Source organism: Strix uralensis, chromosome 10 (assembly GCF_047716275.1).
Source record: "Strix uralensis isolate ZFMK-TIS-50842 chromosome 10, bStrUra1, whole genome shotgun sequence".
NCBI lineage: Eukaryota > Metazoa > Chordata > Aves > Strigiformes > Strigidae > Strix > Strix uralensis.
In genome coordinates, this window is record NC_133981.1 from 9,765,407 (window position 1) to 9,783,679 (window position 18,273).

At 42.4% G+C, this 18,273-nt stretch overlaps 1 protein-coding gene across 1 annotated transcript in view; it reads right to left on the reverse strand.

Moving 5' to 3' along the window:
• Positions 1-10,878: 10,878 nt before the first annotated feature.
• Positions 10,879-18,273, reverse strand: part of SHQ1 (SHQ1, H/ACA ribonucleoprotein assembly factor) — a 53,349-nt gene continuing 45,954 nt past the window's right edge. Inside the window, exon 12 of the mRNA XM_074879182.1 lies at positions 10,879-12,492. Coding sequence (XP_074735283.1) covers positions 11,844-12,492 — 649 coding nt within the window. The 3' untranslated portion in view covers positions 10,879-11,843. The remainder of the gene's footprint in view (positions 12,493-18,273) is intronic.

Genomic DNA, 18,273 nt, shown 5'->3' on the forward strand with positions numbered 1-18,273 from the left:
GCACATGGCAGCCCACAAAGTGATTTTCACAGCCCTCTCCCAGCAAGCTTCTAACAGTCTGAAGCAGTGAGGACCTTCAGCCAGGTGTTTTCTATGTCTCGAAAGAAAACCCTCCCAAAACGCCCCACCAACTGAAGCGGGCAGTTATACCTCCAGCAGGTATTTGCACCCCAGACCTGCAGCTGCTGTAACTGCAAACTCAAATTCGACAGCAGGCAGTTCTGAAGTCTGGATCTCAGTCATCTCTGGAGTGAAAAGTACACGTTATTACAAAAGCAATTTGTATGTTGCTATTCTCAAAGCATCACATGAGTTGTACTTTCCTTGTTAGCAGCACCTCGAGAACATTACTGCCAATGTAACAGAAATCCAGCATTAAGGTCCCCCTGTTAGGGCTATGACAGATTGCAGGGAGAAACAATGCGGTGATTGAGGACCTGGACTAATCACACCAATTGATATAAATTACCATGTCAGCTATACCGTTGCAGCAGTCTGCAGGTTTACACCTCATTAAGCTTCCAAGTGCCAAATGAATCAACAGGGTTCAGCAGAACCATGCTTAATTAATTGTTGTAGCAATAGGGAAAAAGTAACGGAAAAAGAGAATCAGAACTCACAGTGAACACAGGCGGGTTTGCACAAACTGAAACTGCTTCTCCCATTTACCATTTGAGATTAAAGACGCCCACGTACTAATCTCAGCCAGCAAATAACTGCCAGGGGCTGGTTTTGGACTAGGGTGGAGTGAAAACACAGGCTGGCAACTTGGAAAAGTTTTTCTTTGAGTTCTTTGGTTTGTTTTGCATAGCTCTTCAGGCCTCAACATTCTGTTGCCTGTGAAATCTCCAGGTTTCGATTTCCCACCCCACCCGCAGTGGGCAGAGGCCACTGCTGGGCACCTCAGCATCTCTTGGAGCTGAAGGAATTTGCAATTCAGCAAACCTATTTTTAAATTTAAGCCAAATGTATCCATTTTTTCCTGTCTACATTCCCCAACGCAAGATGCAAACTTAACAGTGAGGGAGGAGGCCAGGAAAGCTGTGGTCTCACCTCTGGCAGAGCTCCCAGCCCCTTGCTCTACTGAATCTGCAATGCCAGGCTGCTGTAAGGACACAAGGTCGAACTCAGGGGACAAAACATCAGCACCCACAACAGACTTTGAAAAGCAAAGGACTCTCCTGTCCCTCACCTGAGCACAATGCCCTTGTCCTCACAGGTGGCTCTCCTCCAGCACACGGCAGCACCAGAAAGTCTCATCAAAGCCTGGAAGACCTGGAGCTCGGGGCACACTGTGGAAAACACGAGTACAGCCTGCGGGACTGTGGCATCTCCCGTGGCTGAGCACACAGCCAGCCTCCACAGACCCTCTGCTTTAACACCTTTATGTTACATCCTTAGGATGGATTAAACACAGTCCCTGTGCTCCATCCCAGGCAGCAAACCTGCTGTCCCCAGACCAGCGGTCCAGGCTGGCAGCAGGCAGGGTTGGGTGCAGGCAGCATTCTGCTCACCAGAGCAGAGTTACACCATCCCACCAGCCCGCTCATGGACCAAATCCAGCCAGGACTCCAGCGCACACGGTTCATGCTCTCCAGGGGGGTTTTGTGTATCTTCTTCTGCCTTACCTCATGCGTGCATTACACCAGCTTAAAATCTCCCTGGAGTTCCCATCTGCTTACCACACAGCTTGTAATTGCTTGTGTAACGCAATGGTCAGTTTAGAGCTCAAACCACATTTCCAGTGTTCAATGTCTACAGGTACTTACATTTTCCCCATTGCTGTCAGTCATCCAGCCCATTTTCCCTGCTCTGTAAAACATCCATCTAATATTTATATCGCAGTGGGGCTTTGACAGCTACAGCTTGTAGCTGTCACTGTTCTTCTCCAACATACAGGCTGACTTACTCTAGATCGTCCAGTTACTCTATACCATCGATTAACCTGTAATTTAAGTAATTTGTAAGTAAAGCGTAAGTTTAAAATAAAAATAGAATATGAACACAAATTTCTTCACCTCTTTCTTGCTTTTAACTGGAGAGCACTGCTGCATGGCAAGGAAGAGTTACTGTTTCCAGTTTAAGGGAAGCAGGGTGCCAGGAGCATAAGGAAGCTGCCAAGAAAAGGCAGCAGAGTAATGAGCCAAAATTACCTGTCCCCCATCCTGCATCCTCCTCCTCAACCCCTTTTTTCTTCTTTTGTGCCTGGGGTTGGACCCAGTGGGAATATCTGGCCAATTTCAGGGAACTTGGGGCTGTATTAAAATAACATTAACAGCCAGGAAAACCTGATACTGCAACTCTAGACCTTTTTGCAGGGCCTGGTTAGGTCAGAGCCCCCTGGGGAAGACAGACGTCGATCCCCAAACCAAGGCAACAGGCAGCACACGTGCGGCTTGGTGCTCCCAGTGCAGTGCCTCCTGCGTTCCCAGGCATGCAAACCCGTGCATCAGGGTCTGTATCACATTATCAATGAAAATATCTTCCCATGACTTGCCAAATTCCAACCAATTCTTTTAAAGGACTGCTCCTGGACTCTACTCATTTCCTCAGATTAATTTGAATCATACTTCCTACCAACCCAATACATAATTATTTTCTTTATTTTCTCTTTTCATCTTATAAATCTATACAAAAATTAATAAAGCTGATGATTTGTTAAGCAAAAATGATCTTAAACCGTATTTCTAAACCTCAGAATTCCTGTTCTAGGAATTATCAGTATTTTAAAAATATTAATTGTAGTTTGGTGTTCATAAAGTTGGTGCCAAAAATGTTTATTTACATTATATTTTGTTCTCTTACATTTACTACTGCAATTGATGTGATAACATTTCCACATTTGTTTTATTTTAAGGGATTTAAGGTGCAAAATTGGAGGATTAGCAATCCAAACAGAATAGCAGGAATAGAAATAGGCTTCCAAGCCCATTTATAAACAGCTAATTGCCAAAGAGTCTCTGTGAATGGAGTTCTGCTGTGAGACAAGCGAGGAGCCCAATACTGGAAGGCAGGTTCTTGTGTGAAAAGTCACTTCACACCTCAATTACTGCTTCTGCCAACCACTTCAGATCTGAAGTATGATGTTTTCTCTGGTGAGAGGATACCATTAGCGCAAGGAGCAGTTCCCACAGAGGCTGCAAACTGAGCAGCACCCAGGGAAATCACCTTGCAGGGAGGACTCCAAAGACTTTTGTTTTCAGCCACTCTGAAAAGCAAATTGATTAAGACACACACACTCGTGTGTGCGCACACACATGCTTCCTTTGCCACCTGTACTACTTAGATATTCACTGACACCCAATCAGCTTTGCAGCTAGTAAGAAAAGCGTAATTTAGGACTTTTCATTAGGGTCATTAAGAGCATGGTATTAAGGTTCCACAGGCTTATTTTTTCAGCAGTATAGAATAGGTTCAGGAAAGACATATCACTGTAATTATTCATAACTCAAATCCCTAAAGATTTGAGTGCATAATCATGTTAGCATCAGTATCTTCCTGGGATAAAGATTTTTCCCAATTTTTAGACAGCACTATTCCACTTATCCTCAGAGACCCTACATATCCTCCACTACCGTGACAGATGAAGTTTGCTGTCAGACATCTGAAGACAAAAGGGAACTTTCTGCCGGCGCCCCACGCCAAATCCTTGCCTAATACTTCAGACCATGGATGAATGACTGGAGGGCTGCCAGGCACCTCGATTTAGATTCATAGCTCTTGTAGATGATCCTCACAACTCTGATTTTGATACAGCCTGGCGTGTCACTGCGGATGAAGCCGTGATCCTTCCCACGCAGTGCCACGACGAGCTCCCAGCCATGCCAACGCTTCTGCACCTTCGCCTCCACCACTTCCCAAAGCAGCAGGCACAGCGTTGCTTTGCAGGTCTGAATGGGGCACATGTATTACAGAGTCAGGAAGAAAAGCACACTAAGTGTTATAACTTACACCAGGTCTCAGGGAGAGGCAATTTCAGCTCACTCCTTTACCCCAGCACAAACAGACTGGTCGCTCAGGGCGGGTATAAAGCAGCATGGGAAGGTGATTGGAAGGATGGACCAAAAATCTCAACTTCCTATTGCACTCTTGGTTATGTGATCATTTCAGATAATTTAATTCCTAAATTAATGACAGGACTAGCAACTCCTGAGTAACCTGCCAGTTAGGATATACCACAATCAAACCTGCACAGCGCTGTTCCAAGGTGCAGAAGCACACAAAAAAGTGCTAAGGCAATTAAAACACAAAAGGATACACACCACGACATTAATGTTGCTAATCTTCCCCCTTCCCAGTGCATTATTCCCAGGATGTTACAGTCCCTGTGCATTACATGTTACAAGGGGCACACAACACATTCTGGCCATTTTTTTGTTTCTCAGGTATTTTCCAGCTGGACTAACAGACAAACTGATCTGATGAGTTACCGCTTCCAGTTGTTAGCAGCCTAGCAGAAATCAGCAGGCGAGTGAGCAACATGTTACCCTATTGCCACTATTGATCCATCAGCGATCCAGAGAGTGTGAAAAGGAGAAGCAGCTGTGAAGGCATCAAGCTACTTGTCCAGGAAGCAAACACTGAAAAGCAATGACAGTTCCTGCTCTGCCTGGTACTCCCCACTCTGGCTCCGATAGTCCTGAGAAACTTCCTCCTAAATCCACAGTACAAAGCATTGCACTTGCTTTTTAGAGTATCATCACTGAGGCCGAGATTAGCAGGCTCAGATGCTTTGACCTTGTCTGCTTTTACACTTCTACATTCAGATTTTAAAATTAATCATCTAATTCCAGGTAACTGCTTTTAAATTCAGCCGAATGGGGCATGAATCTTGCTGAATGAGAAATGCAGGTCTCAATAGTGAAATAGATTAAGCATTGCTACACTCCCCATTTTGTTTCAAGACTTCAGTTGCAATTGCCTGCTCTAATTTGAGATGGGAAGTCTCACTATAGGGTAATTAAGCATGCGAGTTGCTCAGGAGAGCTGCCTGCCAGCACCTGGCAGTGGGATTCCCCTTCCAGAGGCACCTGCACTAAATGGTAATTCCTTCCCTCCATTTCCCACTTCACTCCCCAGCACTTCTCCCAGCAGCTCAGAGGAACAGATGGAGCAATCACCCTCCTCCTCTCCACAGTACAGACCCCTGCTGCTACCCAGCGCCTTATGCAGTTGTAATACACATAATTAGGCAAATCAATGGACAATGCAGTATATTAGAGAAGGAGGAGTTACATCAAGGCAAAACACAGATCCCAATTTATTTACTGCAGGAAATGGGATATTTCTGCATAATTGCCAAAAATTGCGGACACGAGACGAAAAGTAATTACAGCCCTGGCAGGTAGGGTGCCACAGTCAGGTCACTACCTGGAGTACAGCTGAGGGGAGTTTGATCTCATCTTGATATGCAGTTGATTTATGCCTTAAATATCTCATTACCATTTATGAGTTATACTCCCAAATCTCTCACACATCCATAATTAGAGAGAACAATGTTTATTGCCATTCACCCTACCGCTGACTCCAGACCAAAAAGCACAACCAAAGGTTGCAAAATCCTTGTTGCAAGCAGCAGCCCTCCCTGCCCTTCATGGAAAGCCAAAGCTTGCATGGCAGAGGCCAAGCACACACAGCTGCTGTGTCCTGACAGAACTGGCTGCTGAACTTTCTCCTCCCGTTGCTCCCCAGGTGCAACTTTGTTTAAGGTCAACACTGGCTCCATGCTCTCTGCCCAGCAGCTTCTCCCCTCTCCTCCTTCACCCCCTGCAGCTCTCATGCCACGACCATGGTGTGGTCTCACCATATCCGAGTGGCAGAATAGAGGCATGGGAAGGAAAATAAATCAACGTAAAGAGCAGTCATGTTGCAGGCAAGTGCCCTGTGAACAGGAGAGACGAGGAGAGGAGTGATATACAAAGATGGGACCTCCATGAGCAACTCAGTACACGAGAAGGGGGTTCTGTGTGGAAAGTGGGGGAGAGTGGTGCAAGCCAAATCAGTGGTGAGAACCACAGAGGCTGTTCAACTTCTGGGCTCTTCAGAGATGGTGATCTGCCTGCCAAGAGATGTTGATCATCTTCCCCCTTCCCAGTACATTATTCCCAGGACATTACAGTCCCTGTGCATTACTTGTTACGATGGCACACAACACAGTCTGGCCAGTTTCTTAGTTGTTTGGGATCCTTAAGCACGCTAGCCTAGGAGAGGAAGGGATCTGTTTCCAGTGCTAGAAACAGTCTCGCACATGCACAGGGGGTTTTATCCTGCTTTATTGACTCGAAGCAAGGTTATGCCCAGGGATTGCTCAAGAACAGGACCTTTCCAAAAAACATCCACCAAAGTATTGTTCAAGTGGTGATAAGGCCTCACAGATCCCCCTGAGCAGAGGGCTTAAGACATTCATTTTACAGAGGTATCGATCCACAGTGGAAGAGAGCCACACCTTCAGATGCATCCTTCTGTTATATTTTTTTAAGAGCTTTCTGGCATCTAATTTTGGACAAGTTTGTCTAATTTTCAGGGGTTTAGAGGAGCAGTGACTCCAGCTGATTGGGGGTGAGAACCGCAGCTCCCAAGGCACCAACAGCCTTGAGTCAGACACTCGGATACAGATGCAGAAAAAGGTATTTAAAAGATACATCAGAAATGGTAGATTTTAGCCTTTTGCCCTTGCTGAGCACAAGTGAGTAGAAGAGAAAGAAGTCTCCGCTATCAGATTTGAGCTTTATTCCTTTGTACTGTATTTCTGTGTTCCCTTTCCAAAGTCTGGACCTTCCTGAGTTCGGCCCAGCACCTCTGTGAAACCAGGGAAAATGATTTGCAAAGCCACTCAGAACATCAACAGCAAAGAGAGGGACTGGCCACCGAGCTCCTGGGGTTACTGGTTAGCAAGGTCACCACCTGACTGACCTTGCTAGTTTATAAACCTGAAGTTTTCTATTCTTTTCCACGCTAATCACTAACCAGCACTGCCCAACTAAAGGAAGCTTCTCCCACAGAAATGACCAGCTGCTGAGTCAGAGCTGTCCTCCTTCATGGAGCTCGGCCAACATCTTAGTCCTCACCTAAGGGACAGCTTTGTTCTTGTCCTCGAGCATCCTCCAAAATGCCACCAACTGTGCTGAATTGTATTGTGGCTTTTGAATATGAGAACATTTCTAATGAAATGCAAACCAACATTACCAAACACATTTCAGATATGATCTAAGTCAGGTCTCCAAATGCAGCCTTTGTGGAAATGGTACTGTCACTTCCCCAAAACCTAAGAAATATAAAAATAGTATGATTTATGGGTACCACAATACTATAAACCCAAATTTATTGTCAATGCAAAATCATGCCTCACACATACCCACATAACCACAGGCTGCAGCCCACTTACCACTAAAAAGGAGAAAAGCAGATCCATGACAGGCTCAGAAAATATTTTGAATTAGTGACTTGCTAAGACAACTGACACTAATGCCATTTGTTTGTATGCTGTAATGGTGTAAATATCATCCACTGCTGAAATATTTAAGAAAATACCTTTGCAAGTTCACATCAGACATTCCCCTGGGCGCTGCACCCTGCTCGCTGTAGAGACCTCCAGGGTGGGGGTACCTACCGTATTTGCTCCGTGTGTAAACACCCAAGTACGACCATACCAATTCCATATGTATTTCGTTCTCCCAGCTTATCTTCTCACAGCTCTGGAGTGGATTCTTCCTTATCTTGGAGACAAATGGCCTCCACGGAAAGCTCTAAACAGCAGAGCTATTTATCTGTTTGACATGTGTTTCCCTGTTTGTTTTCTCCAGCCTTGAGACAGTCGGCGCAGGCTTTGACAATATTCAGCTGTGTCAACGGCGGAGGGTTGCCTGGCCCCTTCACTCCAGTGCTGTGAATCAATTTCTTTGCCATATTTATCATTTACTGTAGTAAATCAAATCTAAACGATGTTTTCTTCTTGATATAAAGCAAAGCCGTTACAAACTTTTCAGAAAGCTGGCTGGAATTTTAAAAAGCTGGGGGGAGAAGTAGAAATCAATTATTTAATCCATTCAGCACTACTTTTTTCTCTGGGGAAATGAAAAGGAGGCAATGTTCTGTGGGTGGCAGTCCCCATTGAAAAAAAGGAGGAGGGGAAAAAAGAAAGGTTTATCTACTGTTTCCAGTATTCTACTTGTTGCTTTTAACACCTTAGTCTTAAAGCACTACCTGAGCAAGGGTCTCCCTGTCTAACAGAAGTGCATCTCCGCTCTTTCAGAGCCAACTCCTGGACGCCAGGGACTGCCTCCCTCCGCACACAGACATCATGTTGTCCCCTCGGTCCCACCAAGCAGTGAAGCCAAGGCCTGAGAGCACAGGAGTTACCTTCATTCCCATTTACCAGGGCTGTTACACCCAAGCAGCTCCAGGCAGCAGGGCCAGCTTGGGTGCCACGGAGAGCACAAACAGGGCCTGCAGACCCTCTCTGCAGTCCTTGGAAGGAGCAGCACTCCAGGCAGCAGCGAGAGCGGAGGACAGACTCCCGCTGGGCCTCAGCCAAGGATCCAGGCTGCTGCAGCCATTAACTTACCCCGGGGAGAGCAGCTTTCTGTAAGGACAGCTCTGCGAAGATGCGGGGCTGGGAACGAGACCTTGCCTTGGGTCTGGGTGAGAAGGGAGGTCGGTGCTGTCCCGGTGACCGTCTGCTGTGGCAGCAAAGTGTCAGGACGTTAACTGGAGCCATCTTCCCACGGCCACCTTCAGGGGAGCTTTGCACCACTGCCACAACATAAGGTGGGGACAAAATGCTCTATTTAACCTAAATCTCTAATATAAAGTTAACCGATTAATAAGACATTAAACAAACTGTATTTCTAACTCTGTTTAGTCCCTCCTCCAGAGTACTCTGTACACCTCAGATAACCCGTCTTCCCCTCCTCCAGCAACATGCCACAGCTCTTCCCTTCTCAGACTTAGCTCATATCCAAACTTACTTTCAGTAGGAATTTTGTCCAGACACTGCAGTTCTGTTCCCTTCGGACTGATTACAATGATGAGCAACAAATGCCTTAAAGTATTGGCTGTGCTACAAATAAACTTGGGTGGATAGGATGGGGAGGGGCACTAGAAACAAGGAGGATTTTAAAAGCAACAGAACAGGCTACACATGTATTGAGTTCCTCCTACATCAACTCATTTCCAGCCTGGAAGACCTGCATAAGAACAATTCCTATGGATCCATCCCAATAGCTCCTCTACATAAATTTGACTCCTTATTGGAGTTCACTCATTTCTTTCAGAACCCACAGCAGCTTACAGGATTGAGGGGTCTCAATGGAGGGGGAGGAGGGCTGGGGTTTTTCCCAAGTGTTTGTGGTTCATGTATTTGACAAGCCTCAGTTTTGGCTAAACAAGGTCAGAGTTCCACTGTTCTTTTTAGAGAAGCAAGGCTTCTCTTTCATACAGGCATTGCTCACCCTGAGCACTACTCTGGGTGTGCTGGATAATGCAGCCACACATTAAATTCTTATCACCCAATATGGAAAAACTTCCCACCCCACCACTAGAAAGGTCACATAAAGTTGCTATCGATCAATATATGAGAATCAACATTCATTATCAGCTCCACAACCAGTGAACATAGAGTTTTGCAAAAAGGCAATGATGAACATCAACACGAGACAAATGGGGAAGAAACCTGGGAATGGGAAGGGGCCCCAGGTACAACAGCACATTTCCCCAAGTGCAGAGGACTAGCGGGGCAGAAGCAGGACAGACAGCACGCTGCAGAGCTGTGGGAAGAGAGCAGGCACCAGTGTTTTTGGAGGCAGAAACAGAGCTCAACTATGCAGGGTCTTAAAGGCAAGGACATCAATGACATCGAAGCTATCCGGGAGTTCACATCTGTGTGCGTGCCATGTTCTCATCTAGCATTTACTGTGGCATCACAGTGTATGGACACTGAAGATACTACACCCAAACTGGATTCACGGAGACAGATGGAAAGGGCTCAAATGGTATAAAGAAACCACATTCTTAGGCACACAGAGGAAAGAACAAAAAGGCTTAACTAAAGGTGTCATCCTCACTCCAGAAGAGGCAGCCAAGCCCTGCAAGTAAGCAGGTCTGGTGGAAAAAGAAGAATGTTCTCCTCAAGAGTCTGCCACAAAATGGAAGAATGGAGAAGAAAAAAACCAAAATACAGCTGAAGACACAGGGTATTACAAATACCTATCAATTTGCACAATGTTTATTTCCTAAATCACACTAATATAGCTCTCTCCAGCCCATGTTCAGTTGAAGGAAGTTTCAGAGTTCATACCTGTAATGCAGAGAAAGTAGGGTAACTTTTTTTTCTGAAGTGCATTTTTTCGCCTCTCTCAGACATACGCTGTATAATTGCAGCTACAGTGTAGATTTTATTGCTAGCATTTAGAAGAGTAAGTGCTCACTGACACGCAAGATGGGAAAGGTTCCTCCCCTGGGGGACAGAACACAGAGGCTGATTAAGCGACCAGTAGGTATTTAAGAACATAAAAAATATGGGCAGATCAGGGTTGCAGTTCTCACCGAACAGGAGTCAGCACAGGAACAGAGCTAGCCTGCTGATTTCCAGCAGGGTGTAGCGTTGGTGAAGAATAAGTCTTTAAGCTTAGGATTTTTATACACTTTAAAGTATACACTTCAATAGTAAAAAGGTTGAAAAGTAATCATGGCTTGCTCCTCCAGAGGCATGAATCAGGTGCTCTGGTTTTGTTAGCCTGCTGAACCAAACCTGGTGGGCTGTGTCCCATCCTGCCTCCTTCCCAAATCCTTTCATAGAGACTGAATAGCAGCGTATCATTTGCAGGAGCCACCTGATTTCAAGAACCCATCTACAGTTAACAGAAATTAGCACAAAATATATTGACTGATTGAATTATTTTAATCTTATAAAGACAAAAAGGAGCAAATGAGTTGGCCAAAGCTATGTAATGACTAATAACAAAGCCAGGTCTAGACAGCATAGGTTTGCTTTCAGTCCCATACTCAAGACTGCTATACCATGTCATTTCTTCATTTTGGTTAACATTACTGTGATGATACTAAGAGCATATGGAGAAAGAAATAAGAAAGAATCTCTGTTCTTTAAAGAGAAACAGCAGTGTTCACATGTGGAAACATTTCAAAAACAGCACAAAAGAATAAATACATGACAAAACTGTTGAAATAACTTATGTAAGAACTGCAGAGATATAAGGTATAACCGTTCTATCTTGTAGAAATATAAGCTATAAACCTTCTATCTTGCACTGATGATAAAGAAATTTCCTTTATTTTGTACAAAAAATAGAATATATTTATATATTCAAGAATAACTGGTCAGCACTATTTAGACTTTTAAAGTTATAACTGTTATTTTTGAAGTGGTTAGTTATAAAAGCATTTTAAAATTAAAAAATGCAGCAAAATGTCATAAACAAGTTTATACACACATAATGAGGATATTTTTAAAGTAAATCCCAACAGCTCAAGACAACTAAAATGATCCTACAACTCACTGCAGTTGTATTTGATTAGGACATCATTCTACTACCGAATAAGCTTAATGAGAACTGTTTTGAGAAGTTCACAGAAATTACACATTCCCACATGTAGAAATCGAATCTGAGACTGTTGAATCAGAGAAGAAAAACAACAATCTAACTATGAGGGTATCTATCATACAGTCATATCAATTCTTTTCAAAGCAGTTTTGTCCTCCAAACTGTCAACACAACAAAGAAGAAAAATATCAACTACTTCCTGCAGCTCGGGATAGCCTTGGGAACCTCTCATTACAGCAACCAGCAGTGTTGCTACTGGGTCACACCGTGTTCTAACACGGTCCTTTAGTCTTCTTCATCATTTGTGCTGCAGAGAAAAAGCAATGGGTTTGTCTTTGAAGATGCCTCCAAGAAATTTCCCTTCCCAGTAGTATCTTTTGAAAGTCTGTCAGGTTCAGATACACAGTTTTCTTCTTGCTCCTGTAAAATGCAGCTTGCAGTAGCCAATCCTTCAGGCTGTTCTGAAAGTCTAATTGCAGTGTGCATTTGCTTTTCTAATTCTTCTATCAATTTTCCAGGAACAGATGTAGATTGCAAAGAAACCTTTGATTTTTCATCACTAACCTCAAACGTCGAAGTGTTTGTGCCCTGCCTTAATCCATTACAGTCAATAAGTGGAGCTGTCCTCTCCTCTTGAAGTGTGCCTTGTACAGAATTTATTTTCCCATCTTCACTGGTTGAGGACTCTCGCTCATCTGAATCAGAGCCTTCTGTCTCAGATGATGAAGTACTGCTTGATTCTTCAGAGTCACTTGTCTCCGACTCAGAGGAAGGCAGCTGTTGCTTGGAAACTGTGCCAGCAGCTTTTAACACGCTCTCTTCCTCTTGTACCAGCACTGCTGCTGCTTCCAGCTCTTCTAGTTCAAACCCTATGTGGGACTTGGCGAGTGTGGTTTTCTGCAAGGATTCAGAGAGTGCAGCCAACTTTTTTGACCTTTAACAAAGAACAAGAGATATTATTTAACTTTACAAACAAAACTTTCCCATTTGATAACGAGAACACAAATCTTAACACGTTCCTACTATTTGCCTGGTTTGCAAACAACTTTCTTCTTCAATTGTGATTGTAAAAGTAGATGCTACAGGAGAAGAAAAATCCAAACAACAAAAGCATTCATAATTACTATTATTTTGGGTAACTTTTCCCACAAGGCTAGACAATATCCCACTGAAAGTCTTTGGTGACACTTTCAGAAAAGATGTTGCTTTTTTGATGTTTCAGCAGTGCACAGTAAGGCAAAAGAGATTTCAGAACGAACCTTTTCAGGATTGCTGTCTTTCGCAGTGAACTCTGCAGTATGTGGCTAGCTGGATTACATTTATATGCAGCAAAATCATTTTGTTTTACTACCCTTCCAGATAAGTCTGCTAAATGCAGATGGACTGACAGAACACAGCTGATCAGGTCCATCTCAGTGATATATTCTCCTCCTCTCACAGCTAGCTTGGTGCACCCATGATAGCAGGAGATGTGCAATACTCTGCAGATGTGCTTTACCTTGTAACACTTGTAACTCAGCTGAAATATAATTCAACAGAAATATCAGGACCATTTAGATAAACACCTCTAATAAAGCAGGCATGCTAGGTCAGCTTGAAATCTTTGTTACAGCCCTATCCATTTCCTCAAGTGTTTTGAAGCAGCACATGCTTTACCAGAAAAGTACATCATGGATTTCTAAAAAGAGAGAACAAAAAGTAAGAGAGTGCCTTGAAATGGAGGTGGGGGCAGAGGGGAAAACTGGTATAAAATAACAAACATACATCCTGTTTCTTGTTGTAGAGTTTTGCCTCAGACAATCAATCAACTTTTCACCACTTCCTGCAACAGCAGGTCTACTATAAATCCTGCAGTAACTGACTGGGTTTCATTTCCTCTGCCAAACCTGCTAACCTGCAAGGCATGACACACTGACACTGGAGCAAGTAGCTGATAATGTAATACATGACTCCTGCGAGGCAAAAGTTAAAGTGCTTGTTCTCTCAGTTGAATGATTTTAAAGATCTTTATATTCTATTTCCCAGGGGGCATAATTACTCAGTATAACATAGACGCTTCAATTTTTTTTTTCTCCTAAAGGAATTGTATTTAAAAGTGGGGGAAGGGAGATTCAATCCAGCTTCTTACACATTTTACAGACACAGTGCAACATTTAAAAGCAGAACTTGGAATAAAAGGTACTAAACTTCCTTAGTTCAACCCACTAGTAAACTAAGAAATAAGTGTTTCCCAGAAGTAACTGAAGCAACAGAGAACAATCTACATTTCTAGGATTTTTAAATCTAAAGCTAAGAATTAAATCACAACATTATCCTAGCAGCCTCCAATATAAACACAGGTACCAAATTTTAAAAAACTGCTTACTTAACACTGTTCTAATTTTTTCTTTTTGGTGATATATTTCCATTTTATTTTTGTCAAGAACTTCAATTTTTCTTGAAAAGTCATGGAGGATTTGAAAAATTGCCAACCTAATTGGGAACAAAGAAAGCATTCTCCCTGCTCCATAGGTAAAAAGAAAGAAAAAGAAGCCAAGTAATACGTAGAAAGGTTTAGGAAGCCTTGCAGGTAGGTGGCAACAGAATAACTGGCTTGCAGGGAAATCTGATTCCTGAACACACCGGTGAGAAGCCGGTTTACATCCTGAGTCACAGGAGTCTATATCCCTTTCAGAAAGTATTTCGCTTTGCATTTCAAACCATCTCTTTCCTTCCTTCCAACTATACGTCTGTATGTGTGTGCACATGCCCCCTTCCCCTGTGAAAGTTGTTAATATGAAGATACAATCCTTTTTCCTGCCCTATTGCCCGTCTGCCAGAATCCGATGAGCTCCAAAAGCTAAACGTGCCTTACAACAGAGAACACTGTTTTGTATCTGTTTTATATGTAGTTCCTTTTAATTTCATTGACAGTCATGAGCAAAAAACTGTAGGGACAACAATTTGCTCTGGTGATACATTTTCAGCTCCAGCTCTCTGTCTCATCTACCTGTATTACTACTGCCATTATAGATAGAAAATCCATTTTGAAAGTCCAGTTTGTCCTCACATCTCTTCTATCATGTCTGTCACACTGTTTCCCAATCCTATATGTATTTTTTGGCTTTTCCCTATTTCTGCTGTTCTAATTTTTCATGTTTATTTTTCCTGCTAGATACTCTCAGTCCTTGAAATCACTCCCTTAAAATCCTCTCCCCCTCTTTTACTGTTCTCTTATAAATCAGTTAACACATTAGATATAGAAACATGTCACATAACTGAATCAAGTATTAAGGAGATGTATGGCATCATGTACTTTTTGGCATTAAATAAATACTTCACTGTGCTCCAAATTACTTAATGCCAAGTGTTAAGGAAGAAAATACACAGTGATATACTCATTTGATTCAATACACATTATGTTACTAAATTAGATGTGGTACTACTGACAGATAAAAAAATGGCCCCTCTAAAGCAGCAAGTTTGGTCACTCTATACACAAATGCATTTTTATCAATGAGTTCAAAGAGAATGAATGAAAAGGCTGGTGCCTGACAGCTACAAACATCCGTCCTAGTGGACAACTGTAAAACTGCAAAAGGCATTTCTAGTCTGAAAACCTTGAGTTAATTCCTCTTGAGTGATCAAAATACACTACAAAATAATGACAATAACTGATTTCATAAAACAACTGTGGTTTCAAGTTCCACATTTAGTCCTTTTTCCCAAAAGTTTTGACAGAGGACATGCTTTTTATCTTTACAAAGGATTACAGGAAAAAAGCCATCGATTAAACAGCCCGCTCTTCTAACAGTAACAGCACAAATGGATACTCCACTTGGATGCATAAATGGCTGCAAAAGGCCAACAACTCCATCTATCCTCTTAACCTCTACAACTGCCCTACATCAGCTCTCTCACGGAGTGGTCCCATGAAGCAGTGTGACTGCCAACACCATGCACAAGGACGCAGGCCATGAACTACCAACCGGGACGTTTTGGGGAAAGGTGAAGGGGCGGAGACTTCATGCAGACCTGCACAACCTTCTTTCTCACTGCACCATCAATGCCCCAAAGATCATTTTAGGCCAACTACAACAGGAATCTTCTAATAAATCATTAAAAACCTAGAAGATTATTTTACCGTTTTTTTTTAGCGCTTAGCCACATCAGGTATTTAATTTAAACAGCATGAAAAAGTCTCTTTTCAGTTACTCAGATTTGTTAGTAGGCTAAATGTTTCTTCCCAACTTTTACTCTGGTCATCAAGTCTCTTCCAGAAAAAAAACAGACAGTCTACAGAGCTTGACATTTCAATATGAGAAAAACTCAAAACTGTTACGTTCTTAACAAATTTACACATAAAAGTGGGAAACTCCACTCCCCAACTTTCCAATCTTCTATTAAAACAACAAAAAAGAGCACTTTAACAACAGCTCTTCTTTTTTTTCCCTCCCCCTGTGCAAGGGACTAACAGAATTACAATTAGTTATCAGTCCATCTTGTTTAAGGCAATTATCTAATTTCAAGGAGAACTGAGTTTCAGGAGTGCATTTCACATCAGCCTTAAGAAAAGGTGACAGCACTCCCTGAACAAAAAACAAGGAAACAGCGTAAAAAACAGAGCAAGGAAATGCTTTCAGTGGGAGACTGTGGGTCTCTGAGCTAATGATTTTCCTAGCTGAAAGATAAGCAACAATTCAGGAAACAAAAATGAGACACCAGAAATGAGATATCATGTATTAACAGACTTGCAGTAAACAGGTCCTGCTGTTTCCAAAATCTTTTGAGTAGTGTTTTAGAGATCAGACAGCAAATACTTTAATTTTTCAAGTATGATTAATGGAATTGCATGATTACTTTAAGACATACTCATTCAGTATGCATATTTGTGGTAATGATATCTTATTATTATGGTAATAGTGTTCTTACATAAACATGCATAATAGGCTTTAAAGGTGCTACACATGATAATTATTAGTTATCAAGATGTCAGTTGCTTAAAGAAAATGTTTAATTACAGGTTAGACTGATCAGATGCATGTTTTGTTTAATGTATAGCTTTGAGGAACAGGTAACAACAGAGGCATCTCAGGGCTTGTCCATGTAGTGTGGAATTAAAATTTCCAGACAGAACTACTGTAATCCTAGGCACAGGAGAGTTTCTCCATGTGCTAGAAAAAGAAAAAAATCTTGTTCCACAGATCTCAGATTATAGAAGAGTAAAACTGGGGTGAAAAGAACAAAGAATCAAAAGAGATTTAGCAAATAAAGGGAGATGGATAAAACAAGAAAAAAAAAAAAGAGGATTATGGCAACAGGAAAGGGAAATCATTACAGGTTTACAGCAAAGCCCACCTGTGGCAGTATGAAGAGAAGTGATGGTGATGGGGACTGGCTGCAGTGCTGAGACACAAGCAGCAGCCGGGGTGGGAGGAGAGCAGGGGACAACTTCACCAGTTAAAGACTAATGCTCCTACGAGCTCCGGTTCTACCTTCTGTTTCACGGAGTAAAGAGAGCACTAGGATCTGATGAATCAAGACAGCTGTTATCTCCAGAACACAGAGCTATGAGAAAAAGGTCTCATAGAAGACATACATTAGAGATTTGATTGTTTCCAAGGAAGATTTAACATAAGCTGGAAGGAAAGATGAAAGTCAACCTAGTCACAAAAAGTAAAAAGGACCTGGGGGGATACATCCAGCCACAAAATCCTCTGCTTCTTCCCAAATGTTGAAATAAAAAGAAGTAATGATGCTTCTGTACACAATGTCCATCAGTCAGAAATAGCACTACAAAAGGAAAAAGTTTAAACAAAAAGTGTTGATGGGCCAGGCCTTTCCATCTGCCTGGTACTTGCCTTACATCCAATTCTCTTGCTTTAGCAGTTTAGTTATGTTAAAAAACCAAACAAAGAACTCAAAGAGAACTTGAAAATATGAAAATCAGCATTCTGCTCCTCATTCTGTATGATGGGTGGCACTGCATGCTCGATCATGGCATGGGAGTTACATATCTAAAACACTGTGCAAAGTATTTGCAAACATGGGAGTAAATAGTCAAATTGGCAGCACAGCCTTTCAAAGCAGGAGTCAGTAACACTTCACTATGGAATGAAAAGTGACTTTTTTTGTACAGGCACAAGCTCTAGCTTGCTTTTGTTTTTGTAAACAATAGAAGGATTATTTCTACTGCCTCAGAAGTTTGGCTTTGCATTTCACAGATGTATACAAACATCCACTGTTCTGAAATACACAGGGTAAACTAGGTGTAAGACACACCAAAATGCAACAGAATTTTCTTATTATCTACCCCAGCTCAATCACAATCAGGTCACTGGACAGTGCACAAGGGCTGTCATGGCAGATTGAGCTATTCTTTTGCCCAACCACAACACAAAATTAACAAAGCACTGGAACCTGTACATCAAAAACACTGACAACAGCTTTGGTTACTGGCCTGGTGTTTGAATGTGACCTAACTGGTCTTGGAACCAAGCTGGAACCTAACTAATCTTGGAACCAACTAAAGTCTTGTTATATTATGTTGGTCAAATGTGGTTAGGGCCTATTCACTGCGTTACAATGGGAATCAGTCCCCCATGCTAGTAGTGCTCTAACTTGGCTCCACAGGGCTGACAAGCTCATTTTAAATGTAAAACACTTTACATTAATTATCTTTAAGCCTTACAGGCAAGATAAACAGGTCTCAGAGAAACAGCAGATACTTCAAGTG